Raw genomic sequence first — 13,504 nt, 5'->3', positions numbered from 1 at the left:
AGACCAGCCTTAGGTTACTGTGAGTAACAGAAAGGGGGTAATGTATTTATATGCAACCTTTTGCATTTTTTAGAGAGCTTGCTTGGTTTGAAGCTATTTACAAAATGTTGCTCGTCATATTTTAAATTGGTCGCACAAAATAACTAACTATGGGTTATTCAGTCTAAGGTTTAATTATATTATTACAAAGACTCTCTCCACCACTGTGACTTTTTAAAAAGGCAGTGACAAATGGGCATAGAAATGTTTTTGGAAGCTAATCGCTAATGAGGGTTCACATGAGCGCTCCTTAGCGAGCAGCTAGCAACGTAATAATGCCACAGATTGCCCGATGAACGAGAAAATGCTTAATCATTGGGCAATCCAAATCTTTTGACATGTTAAAAACGTATCATCTGCAGGCGGCAGATCGTGGTATCTAATAATGATCTGCAGTCAGCAAACCAGCATACAGCATGGGGATGAGTGATGGCATAGCGATCACTCCTTCCCATGCTGCAGAGGAGATCGGTGCATGTAATAGCAGAGGTCTCCTCCACTAGCGAGCAGGGATTTCTGGGAAGGAACGACAATGTGGCAGGCTCCCGACAATCGCCTGCCACATTGGGCTGTGTAATACAGCCTTTAGTAAACTGCCAGGAACTACGCAAACCACCCTAAAAATGGAGCAAACACAAATATATATATATAGAGAGAGAGAGAGAGAACTGCAGCGAGATATGGAGCACCAGACACATATAGACAGCCCTAGAGTGAGAGGTTTATTATTACACGTACAGCCCTATAGTAATACATAACAACCTATATGTAAACCTGTTAACCAATAGGAGGAGTCATAGTATATCTATGGAAGCCAACTGTCCAATCCTGCAAACTGAGCTGTGAAAGGGGCAAAACTGCGCTGTGACAGAGGGTATTTTGTGGGAGGTCTAGGGCGCTTTAAGGGTTTTTTCAAAGAGGCGAGAGGTAGAGCTTAAATGTCACAAATTTTCCTTTTTACAAGTTGGTAAGTATGTATGTTGGTAAGTCATGTAACCAGCCATGGGCTGTGGCTCATACTGTACCTGTTCTTACTACAATAGTATATCAGTAATGTAATATGTGCACGGATGAGGGTCAGTACTAGTGATGCCACCCAGTGTACTGGCTTTTTGGTCTCCAGTATCACCCAGGCCCAATATTCTCAGCTACAGAATCATTTTTGGGTGTTAGGCTAGCGTTCGGGGTTCCGCTTGTGAGTTCCGTTTGAAGGCTCTCACAAGCGGCCCCGAACTGATCCGTACGGCCCCAATGCATTCAGAGTGGATGCGGATCCGCTCAGAATGCCTCAGTCTGGCTCAGCTTGGCCTCCGTTCCGCTCAGCAGGCGGACACCCGAACGCAGCTTGCAGCGTTCGGGTGTCCGCCTGGCCGTGTGGAGCCAAACGGATCCGTCCAGACTTACAATGTAAGTCAATGGGGACGGATCCGTTTGAAGTTGACACAATATGGTGCAATTTCAAACGGATCCGTCCCCCATTGACTTTGAATGCAAAGTCTGGACGGATCCGTCTGACTAACTTTCACACTTAGATTTTTTTGTGAACTATAATGCAGACGGATCCGCTCCGAACCCAAGTGTGAAAGTAGCCTAACAGGCTCATGACATCATAATCTAACTGGCCCACGAGAATTTTCCCCTCTAAAATCACTGTCTAATCTACCCTATTTATGTATCAATATGTGTTCTTATAGGGCAGGACAGCAGGTGGGCCCCTGCTCAAAACAACCCAGGGGCCCGCCTCCTAGTTTTCAACCAATAAGTGTTGGGTGCTAGCTCCAAGTTCTCCAAAAGCCAGCCCTAACCCCCAATTTACCAGTGATTGCAAGGGAGAGACTCATTATCATTCCCATAGTCCCTTGTGTGACAGATAAAATCTAATAGCACTCTTTTTACTGAAGCAGTGGCCCCTTTGTCTCTAGGGCCCCTGTGCTATGCATGAACACTGGACATACAAATGGTACCCCGTCCCCCAAAGTTTTGTATAGACTGCACAAAGTCTTATTCCTTGTTTCAGTCAGACATTGGCATCAGAATCATTTATAAAACGATTATAAAATGTTCCACATAATAAATGACTTATAGGGCGACACACATGGAGCCAGAAAGTTTTATTACAAATTTACAGTATAAATATATCTAACTTTGTGATACCTATGGAGCTCTGACAGAAGAAAAGGGTTTTGCATTACAATAAATTAATGAGCACGTCACAATTTACAAGTATTTACATGATAATGGCGACTCTGACCCTTGGTGCCTGCTGCTGAGCGGCGTGACAAAGGGCTGATCACAGGGAGCAGAGCAGGCTCTGTGGGGAGGTGCTGGCACAAAGTTCTGTCAGATCATTAACAGTCATTATACTTTCATTTTCTCATTTTGAGGTAACTACATATTGAAAATGTGCACATTGTTCAACCCGCTAACAATAAACAGGATTCATGGCGGCTGGACGCACTCGAGGCGGCTCATCCGAGGCCACAACGGCTGCAATACCAATACTACACAAGGCTATAGCTTTCTGTATTGTGAGGTGGTAATTATTCAAATCAACCAATCAGGTTCTAGCTAACATTTCAGTAGTGCAAGTTTGAAAATGAAAGCAAGGATCTGATTGGCTGCTGCTGATGAGACCATTTTCTTCTGGGTTGTGGCAGTGGCGCAGGAATTTTTGCAAATTAGTCTCTAAGGGTCATCACAGGACAGCAGGATGCTGTGCGCTGTGCATGCTGAAAGTATTGGCATGGGAATGGCCCAGCAGGTTGAGGTAATGTCTGTCCAGACTCTGCATCGGTGATAAGAAGCTACTATGTTGAGTCTGCTGAGGTGGCGTGCAGGGCAGAGGCATGGTGGTCGGACCTGTGAGGTAATTTAGTGCAGGGCTCCTGGTGGTGCCATGCCAAGAAAATGATCCACTTGGACTTTGCGTAAATGTGGAGTCACCAGGACTTGGATAGTCAGGCGGAGAGGAATGAAGCTGGCAGGACACGTCCACTTCCTGCAAGGAGCTGAACAATGGCTCTGTGGTCAGGTGGGCCTTAGATTGAAGGAAGGCAACAATTCGGGCATATTTAGTGTCCTTGGTCTCCATCCTTTCTACTGTGGTCAAGTAGTGGACCAGGTTTTTCATGCACTCATGATAGCCGTAATGGAAATAATTGGCAAATTCGGAGAGAAGGTCTGTTGGGAGGTAAAAGTAGGAATGAGTGAGGGGCAGAGATGATACAAGAGGACACAGATATTCAGAAGCACAGATATGGATCTAGACACACATATACACCTAGCTATAACTCATCCAGAAAAACATCGTAGCTACAACAACAAACCTGCACTGTGTGAACAAGGTCTGAACGTGAAGCAATTACAATATAAGGGCTCATGCACACGACCGTTGTTGTTTTGCAGTCCGTTTTTCACTGATCCATTGTTCCGTATCTGAGTTTTTTTCTCTGATTTAAGTCATTTTTCGTTCCGTTAGTGCACAAAACATATCCGTATGGTTTCCGTATTTGATAATTTTTTTTGTGGATCGTATACAGAAACAGTAACTTATTAATCACGAAACACATGAGCAATATGAGCTGGGCATAGCATTTCTACAGTATGGATCCGCCAAATACGGATGAAATACGAATGACATATGGATGTGTTCCGTATTTTTTGTGGACCTATTGATTTGAATGAGGCTTCGGACCGTGATTTGCGGACAATAATAGGACATGCACTACTTTTTTACGGAACCGCCATGCGGACAAACGGAAACGGAATGCATACGGTCCGCAAAAAAAACTGAACGGAAGCGGAAAGAAAATACATTTGTGTGCATGAGCCCTAAAGGATATGAAAAACATATCTAGAATACAAAAGCAAACAATGTCTCACCTTTATCTCTCCCCCTCGGGAAATCAGCAGCATGTAACGCTCTAAGATACTGGACAGTCATTTCCAAAATTTCTGCTTTTTCCAGTTTTCCGGAATTCTGCAGATGAGACATTGATTTAGTTTATACAGATGTCACAAGGCAAAACTTCTGATAATGCCACGGTACGCTATGCCACATACAGCCAAAATAGTTCTTCAAAATCTGTCTGAAATTTGCACTGAGCAGTCATTATGCTGTGTATGGCCACATTCAAGAGGATGATGTCATAAGAGTCTGTCAAGGAATGGGGTAAGGAGCACGTGGGGGAAACAGGTGGTGAATATGGAGGAAAGACGGATATAAATTACATAATAGATAGATAGATAGTGTGGATGAGATGGCACACCAGGGGGCCCCTCACCTGTTTGGCTAGGGCCATTGGCACAGTCTTGCCCAGTTCACTGAGGCAGCGGTTGATTCTGTCTCTTCTCCTCTTCTCTATCACTTTATGGGACACTGGGGTCCTCTGGAAGGAAACAAATGGCATTAGTGCCCAGTGCAGCGGGCAGGGAGGAGGCGCAGGTGGCAGGGCGCTGTACTCACTCTGCGTTCCTTGACTCTGGCGATCCTGGTCGGTGCCCCCATGAGCCTGATGTCCATGCTGCAGAGCTGCTGGTCCTGTCTGCCTCTCCCTCCCGGGCTGCGCTTATAAAGCGATCACTTCTCAGCCGTGTGCATTCAGGGATTAGAGGGGAGGGAGGGCGAGCCGGGGAGGGGGCCAGGCTGCTCTCCTAATCCACGTGGGCCCTGACAGAGGTGAGACAGGGGCCCCAGAGCATGGAGTTGCCAATGTCAAGTGGCATCAGCAGAGGCGCCCATTATCCCCCCTATTATACTGGATGCACACTGGTAAAAGGTGGGGCTCCTGTGTCTGCACCCCTTTCCTTGTGGGATTTCTATTGATCATCTCTTATGATCCCAGGAAAAGAAATGACAATTCCACCAGGTAGTGCCCTCAGTAGAAGAGTTCCTCTTAAGAGCCATAGCTTACCATAAGAGTAGGTCTACATCATGATTTTGGGTGTGACATGTCATGTGCCTGTGTCATCCCCAAGTATCACAGTGTAACGGGGATACCATAGGAACGATTGGGGTCACAGCGCGATTCGCATGTTTGCTGCGGCTGCGACACGTGAAGCAGTGTTGGATTTTTTGTGACTTTCATGTTGCGGTCGCAGCAAACACGTGAGTTGCGATGTGACCCCATTCATTCCTATGGTACCCCCACTGCACTACACTACTTTAGCTACAGCTGTCGTGGCCAAAACCGCCATGTAGATGTACCCTAATACGAACACAGGGCAGAGGGGAACTTCAGGTTCCTAGTTGGTGTCCAGAAAACAAATCACAGACGTCACAGCAGGAAATGGCAAGAGGTCTGCCAAAAATGTGCAGGAATCGTGTTTTACAAACATAGGAGGAGAGATTTACTACGCAAAACCGTTGCCTCAAAAAAGTGGAAGACATTTATTATGTGTTTAAGGGCTCATGCACACAAGCGTATTTTTTTCTGTCTCCGTTCCGTTTTTTTTGCAGCCCGTATACAGAACTATTCACTTCAACGGGTACGCAAAAAAACCTGAAATTACTCTGTGTGCATTCCGTTTCCGTATGTCCGCATGACCTTTCCGCAAAACAACATAGAACATGTCCTATTCTTGTCCGGGATTGGCATTGTCACAATGGATCTGCAAAAAAAAAAGGATGTTACACAGACGTCATCTGTATTTTTTTCGGACCGCAAATAACATACGGTCGTGTGCATGAGCCCTAAGTCACTTTTTATGCCTCGCTGGAAAGTTTTGTAAAGTGTGAGGCTTACAAGAGCTGTGATATGCCCCAGATGTATGGGTGGCTGCACCTTTATTTTTGGCGTCTAACAAAACGCTCTGAATTCACTCTACGGTGCGCACCACTTTGGTAAACTTGGCGCCGGTTCTATCATTCTGTTTTAGTTTTTTTTTTTACAAGTGACAACCATAAGGCGCTGTCATGATGAATAATCAATAATGGCAGCCTGCAGTGTTACCGACTGGGACATTTGCCATAATGAAACAATAATATAAACAAAATAGCAACAATAAGTAATAAAAGGTATAAAAAATGAAACTCTAGTAATGATGGGATCACTAACTAGTACTGTCACATAGCTGACTGGTTAGTGGCAATAATACCCTAAAATGTCACAACAATATTGATAAAATCAATCAAATAATTCAAAAGAGAATATACAGTCCTAGTCTTGGAGACTCGCAATGCCTTAACTCTTGCCAGTCTCCAGCACTGACTGATTGATCCTAGCAGTATTGTTGTGACATATTAGGGTATAATTGCCACTAACCAGTCGGCAGTGTGGAGAGGCAGCTATGTGATTAGACTAATTAGGGATCACGTCACTTTCAGAGGTCAAAGGGGTTGGAGCTACAGAAACTGATGAGTGGTTGGCACTCCCATAGCATGCTACGGAAACAGTGTAGCACAGCAAGCGCCGATTGCTTAGGGTACTTTCACATTAGCGGCAGGGGACTTCGGCAGGCTGTTCCGGCGGGTAAACAGCCTGTCGGATCTGTCCTGCCACTAGTTTACGTGTGCCCCCGGACTGCCGCTCTGTCCCCATTGACTATAATGCTGGCGGGGGTGGAGTTCCCGCGGCGGCATGGCAGCGCACGGCGAGAGGCAGCTAATGCATGCAGTACTTTTAGTCCGGCTGCCTCTCGCCGTGCGCTGCCATGCCACCCCATTATAGTGAATGCGAACTAGCAGCAGGACGCATCCGACAGGCTGTTCACCCGCCGGAACAGCCTGCCGGAGTCCCCTGCCGCTAGTGTGAAACTAGCCTTAGCCATGCCTAGTTTCATTTTGCCCTTTAATTTATCGTACCCTTTTACCTTTCATTTTTATTTAGTTATTGCGAATGTCCCAGTCGGTAACAGCGCAGGCTGCCATTATTGTTTATTCACCATGACAGCGCCTTATGGTTGTCACTGGACAGACAGTCGATGTACACACTGTGAGTAGTAAGGGCGCAGTCACATGTGACAGATTGTGTTGCAGAAACTCCCGCCACTGAAAATCAGTTCCATAACCAGAACAGGGTTGTTTTGTCAGCAGGCATCTTACGTCTGACTGTGCACGTGACTGTTACCATCCATACACATCAGAGAGCCGCCCTAATATTTTTTTTTAGGTTTATCTTGTCGACCTTTCTGAAAATAATAGTAAATATCCCCCATGAGGTCCATACAACAGTGACCCTCCCTGCAGCCACAGAAACCTGGACATTTACCATTAAGAGGGGTTATGCCATGATTAATGTAAAAGATGAAAATCAGACATCATATAGTACATGGCAATACCTTTCTAACAAAGCTAGACCCAGCCCTGTACTGCACATGGGTCCAGAGATCTCCACAGTCACTGCTCCAATTGCTCTGCTAGATTATCTGCAGCCTGCCAGCTCGCGGTCGTGTCCTTTCTGCTGCAGCTCTCTCCCTGTAAGGCTACATTCACACGAACGTGGTGTTTTGCGGATTTGCAAATTGCAGATCCGCAAAACACAGATACCGGCCCATGTGCGTTCCGCAATTTGTCGCCACTATCGTAGAAAATGCCTATTCTTGTCCACAAATGTGGACAAGAATAGGACATGTTCTAGTTTTTTTTGCGGGGCTGCGGTACGGAACTACGGATGCGGACAACACACACGGTGTGCTGTCCGTATCTTTTGAGGCCCCATAGAAATGAATGGGTCCACACCCGTTCCGCAAAATTGCGGAACGAATGCGGACTCATTTATACGGTCGTGTGAATGTAGCCTAACTGTCACAGCTTCTAAGAGAACATATGGCTGGTGGCAGTTGAATATTTAAAGGGGTTGTCCGGGATTTTACTATTCATGACCTATCCTCAGGATAGGTAATCAATATCAGATCAGCGGGGGTCCAACATCTGGCACCCCCACAGATCAGCTGTTTGAGGAGACGTCGCGCGCAGTGTGCAGTCTCCTGTTTCTCTTCCTGCTGCTGTATGTCTATGGCAAAGCAGCAGAGGACAGGAAGGCAGATGGGAGACGGCACATGCGCACGCAATCTCCTCATACAGCTGATCGTCGGGGGTGCCAGGAGTCAGACCACCACTGATCTGATATTGATTACCTATCCTGAGGATAGGTCATCAATAGTGAAAGCCTGAAAACCCCTTTAAACTGAGCACGTTCGACCAGCTCAGCGAAACAGATAAAAAATAAGGAAAAGAACAAACAGAAGGTGGCGCTGTACGGATACATTTTATTGAGTAGCTCACTGGCTATACTACATTTTTAATTATATGCAATTACAAAAGTATACAGGTGCTGGATTGAAAAATGTTGAATATGTTTTGTGACAAAACCCCTTTAAGTTTACAGAACACACTACTGGATAGGGTTTCCCTGGGTTCACCAGAGGAAATGACCTGAGGGATCAGCTTCCATTTATACAGAACATGTAGACGTCTACTTTTAGGTGTAATGAATATCTCATAAGTGTTACATTGATGTGGATGTACTGATTTGCATTACTTACAATTCCCATTTGTGTTCATTATTTCATTTGCCTTATCACTGAGAACGGCAGCCATAGGAAGTGTTAGATTATTTTAGACCCTACCTGTACGGAACACCTTGTAAGATTCTACAACTTTCAGGTGCCTTAAAATGAGATTGATTTTAGATAGGTCATCGATATCAGACGCTGGGACCAGGCAGCAGAGCTACACAGGACACTGTGCATTGGCCATTACCGGTCACTGCTCCGCTGCTCCCATTCACTTGAATTAAGAAGTTAGTTTCAGCCTGCGGATAGCTGTATACAACTGAATGGAGTGTAGGCAGTCCTCTGTGAGCTTGCTACCATGTATCAGGGCAGATAAGACCATGTTCACGCCGGTCTGCTTTACGTATCCGACCTGAAAAGCTGCCCTTGTATGCCTCTGTTATATATATATATATATATATATAACAGGTTACTACTGTATCGAATAGTGTACAGTGGTTTACTACACTTTACTACTTTGTTGTGATATACCGATATATACTGGTCCAACAGAGGGCAAACATGTATGAACATGCTTAGCATCCTGCCATTCATACTAAGTAGAGCCAATAATGTGGTATGAACACGTTTACACATTATTGAGTCACAGACGTATTTTGTCTGTGGAGAACAAGGACAGCAAACATATCCATTCATAGTATTTATTCACTATCCTTGTTTTGTCACTGACCATGGGCCAGTGGAAAAGCAGTGGAGACATGCACTACTTTAGGGTTCATGCACACAAACTTATTTTCTTTCCGTGTCCGTTCCATTTTTTTTGCGGACCGTATGCAGAACCATTCATTTCAATGGGTCCGCCAAAAAAATTGAAGTTACTCCGTGTGCATTCCGTTTCAGTGTGTCCGTATTTCCGCTCCGCAAAAAAATAGAACATGTCCTATTATTGTCCGCGTTACGGACAAGGATAGGACTGTTCTATTAGGGGCCGGCCGTTCCGCAAAATACGGAATGCACACGGATGTCATCCATATTTTTTGCCGATACGTTTTTTGTGGACCACAAAATACATACGGTCGTGTGCATGAGGCCTTGTAAGTCTGCAATGAGGACCAAACATGCCCATTGAAGTCTACAGAACAGTGAAAAACGGTAACAGGCCATGCATGGCATCCATTTTCTGACCAGTGTTTTACATTGAGCATTGGTAGAAGATGCTCTGGAAATCTCTAGGGAGTACGGATGATGCGCAGAGGGAAAAAAACAGACACACGGACAATGAAACGTTAATGGATGTAACACTGACCGTTTGGTCATGAAAGTCATCACAGACACAGACATGTGAATAGGCCCTAACATGTATGAGTCCTCCTGCAGTGTCCATTACTCACAGGCAGGACAGAGCTCTGCAAAGGACTATGGGGGAGATTTATCATCTCCCTTGTGCCCGAAAAGTGGGGTAAAAAGTCGCATACTATGTATTAGCAACTTTTTAACTGCGACTTAAAAAAAAAATTGTCGCTTCTCTCAGATTTTACGCTGCTCTTGTCACTTTTCCTAAAGAGAGTGCGGCAAGGGGGCATAGCCAGCCACCCCAACAAATTTATCATTTATCATTTCAGTAAAAATGCAAGGAAGATATTGTGGCTCCATGAAATTTCAAATAGTTTAACGCTCATAATTAGTAGATAATTAGATTTGGCGACCGGACGTTTAGGCCTGTCAAGGCCTTCCTCGGTGATCTATTATCTCAATGTGGCTCCTACGGTTAAGTAGCGCTGGATCACAGGGCCTACATATACACTGCCTGTCCAAAAAAAAAGTCGCCACCTGGATTTAACTAAGCAAATAGTTATGAGCCTCCTATTGGATAATTACTGCATGGGCGATTATCTTTCAGCTGGCAATAAGTTATTTAACCCCAACTAGTGCAATGAGTTGCTTCTCATTTCTTAAACAACCATGTCGAAAGACACATCTCGTGGTCGTGGAAAAGATGTTAGTCTGTTTGAGAAGGGTCAAATCATTGGCATGCATCAAGCAGAAAAAACATCTAAGGAGATTGCAGAAACTACTGAAATTGGGTTAAGAACTGTCCAACGCATTATTAAAAACTGGAAGGATAGTGGGAACCCATCGTATTCGAGGAAGAAATGTGGTGGGAAAAAAATCCTGAATGATCGTGATCGGCGATCACTTAAACGTTTGGTGAAATCAAATCGAAGAAAAACAACAGTAGAACTCAAGGCTATGTTTAATAGTGAAAGTAAGAGCATTTCCACACGTACAATGCGAAGGGAACTCAAGGGATTGGGACTGAACAGCTGTGTAGCAGTAAGAAAACCACTAATCAGTCAGGCAAAACAGAAAAAAAGGCTTCAATTTGCTAGGGAGCATAAAGATTGGACTCTGGAGCAATGGAAGAAGGTCATGTACCCTGTTCCAGAGTGATGGGCGCATCAGGGTAAGAAGAGAGGCAGATGAAGTGACGCACCCATCATGCCTAGTGCCTACTGTACAAGCCTGTGGGGGCAGTGCTATGATCTGGGGTTGCTGCAGTTGGTCAGGTCTAGGTTCTGCAACAGTATGTGCTCCAAGAATGAGGTCAGCTGACTACCTGAACATACTGAATGACCAGGTTATTCCATCAATGGATTTGTTCTTCCCTGATGGCACGGACATATTCCAAGATGACAATGCCAGGATTCATCGGGCTCAAATTGTGAAAGAGTTGTTCAGGGAGCACGAGACATCATTTTCACACATGGATTGGCCACCCCAGAGTCCAGACCTTAACCCCATTGAGACTCTTTGGAATGTGCTGGAGAAGGCTTTGCGCAGCAGTCAGACTCTACCATCATCAATGCAAGATCTTGGTGAAAAATTAATGCAACACTGGATGGAAATAAATCTTGTGACATTGCAGAAGCTTATTGAAACAATGCCACAGTGAATGCGTGCCGTAATCAAAGCTAAAGGGGGTCCAACGCAATATTTTTGGTGGCAACTTTTTTTTTGGGACGGACAGTGTATATCACAGTGCAATCTTCTCCTAATGGCTGTGTATAGGCAACAACAATGATGGCAGTTGTAGTACAAATCTCACTCCAAATGCTTTGCTATCTTCTCAAGATAGCCATAGGTGTGCTATATTGTCCTTATCTCCTTTTTCAGTTGCCATGATGAGGGGTGCAGAATTTTAAATATGGGTGGCCAGTCTGTCTCAAAGTGTGGTAGATGCTAGAGGCAATAATCCTTTCCACAAAGTCTCAATGTCATAAACAAGTGAATACCTTGCTGTCTGAAGCTTGCATTCCCTGCTTGGTTCTGGACCTTCTAAGATGTCTGGTCTCTTTCTTTTATGGTTACTCTGTTAGTAAAGTAGCTTTTTTGGCAGCTGTAGTTTCAGAGACAGGGGTTCTCTGGACTAGGGCCTGGTTGGAACGAACTCTCACACACATCCTCCCGCTAGTTCTGCTCAGAATAACTAAATAAATAGGGAGTGGACATAGTCCATTACCCTGGCAACCTAACCAGCCTACCAATATTAACTATGTGTTGCCCATATATTGCTATTAATGTACATAGTTCACAAATAAATAAGTGCTTTAACAATACATCTGAACATTTCACTCAGTAACTTTAACCCTTAAGTCCTCTGGGGTACTGCACATGGTATAACATTAAAAAGTTTGTCCAGCAGGATAACATTGTTTAGAAAAGGGTCAGAATGGGTTAAAAATAAAGGAAGCATTACTCCCCTCACCAGTTCCCCTCCACTGCTGTTCCAATGCTTATCAGGTCCTCACTTGTCTCTTCTTCCTTATCCAATCCTAACACACAGGAAGTGGCATGAAAGGCCCACTCAGCCAATCACTGGCGGAGACATATCACTCCTGCAGCAAGTAAATGGCTGACTGAGTATTTGCTCCGATTTCCTGTGTGTCAAGACTGGACCAGGAAGTAGGGACAGAGCAGCAGTGGGGGTGAAGCAGTAAGCAGGGCCGGTGCAAGGAGTTTTGCCTACACAAGTGAAGCTACATTTTGGCGCCCCCCCCCCCTCCCCCTCACAGCTCACCTGGCCCTGATCCCGTCTGCAGCAGCTGGCTTCTCCTCTGTGTGGTCCTGGTATCTTCTCACTGCTTCAGACAATCGCTGGTTTGAGGACCGTATTTTTCGCCCTCTAAGACGCACCGGCCCATAAGACACACCTAGGTTTTAGAGGAGGATAATAAGAAAAAATATTTTCCATTGCACCTCAGGTCAGACAAGCAATCAGACCCCCAAGGTTAATCGGACCTCAGATCAGACCCCCAATGCCTCAGATCAGCCCACCAAGTCAGCTATCATGCCCCCATGTCAGCCATCATGCCCCCCCAAGTCAGCCATCATGCCCCCCCCAAGTCAGCCATCATGCCCCCCCCAAGTCAGCCATCATGCCCCCCCAAGTCAGCCATCAAGCCCGCCATTAATCATGCAATCCCATGTCAGCCATCAGCGCAAATAAAAAAAAATAATAATAACTTACCTCTCCTGCTCCTGGACGCCGCTGCTCCTCACCACCAGCGCTCTCTCTCTTCTTCCTGGTTCTCAGCTGTCAGCTGTGAAGGCTGCGCACAGTGAGGTCACATGATGCGCAGCCCTGCACAGCAGACAGCCGAGCGGAGGACCGGGAAGCGGTGAGTACAGATCCTTCGCCGCTTCCCGGTCCTCCGGTACTAATGAAGTGTTTCCTAAATGGAAGCGCTTTATTAGTATTTGCCCCATAAGACCCAGGGGGCGAAAAATACAGGGTATTTAAAAAAATAATAATTTTAAAAAATTTCCGCTCTTCCCCCATCTCTGCACCCTAAGGCAGCCGCTTGGTCTGCCTTATTATAGCACCGGCCCTGTCAGTAAGGTGAGTAATGCCTATTTTTTTTACTCTTTCTGCTCCTTTTTTAAAAATAAGTTTGAGGATGACATATATTCAAACTGCTTACCCTGACAGCTCAATACCAAAATGCTAGGA

General features: G+C 45.3%; 1 protein-coding gene across 1 annotated transcript; it reads right to left on the bottom strand.

The window, feature by feature from the left end:
* Positions 1-2,734: 2,734 nt before the first annotated feature.
* HELT (helt bHLH transcription factor) lies at positions 2,735-4,561 on the bottom strand. The gene is made up of 4 exons (XM_040420537.1): positions 4,505-4,561; positions 4,323-4,427; positions 3,922-4,018; positions 2,735-3,219 (listed from the first exon to the last, which is right to left on the bottom strand). The coding sequence occupies exons 1-4, from the start codon at positions 4,559-4,561 to the stop codon at positions 2,735-2,737; spliced, it is 744 nt and encodes a 247-aa protein (XP_040276471.1).
* Positions 4,562-13,504: the final 8,943 nt, after the last annotated feature.

This window comes from Bufo bufo, chromosome 2 (assembly GCF_905171765.1).
Source record: "Bufo bufo chromosome 2, aBufBuf1.1, whole genome shotgun sequence".
In the NCBI taxonomy this organism is placed as follows: Eukaryota; Metazoa; Chordata; class Amphibia; order Anura; family Bufonidae; genus Bufo; species Bufo bufo.
This window is presented reverse-complemented; position numbering and strand designations above follow the sequence as displayed.

Excerpts from the sequence above, each read along its gene's own strand:
- HELT (XM_040420537.1), bottom strand. The coding sequence starts at position 4,561 with ATGGACATCAGGCTCATGGGGGCACCGACCAGGATCGCCAGAGTCAAG. Across the intron at positions 4,019-4,322 it reads CAATGGCCCTAGCCAAACAG|AATTCCGGAAAACTGGAAAA; the intron begins GTGAGGGGCCCC and ends TCTCATCTGCAG. Across the intron at positions 3,220-3,921 it reads CCCGAGGGGGAGAGATAAAG|ACCTTCTCTCCGAATTTGCC; the intron begins GTGAGACATTGT and ends ACCTCCCAACAG.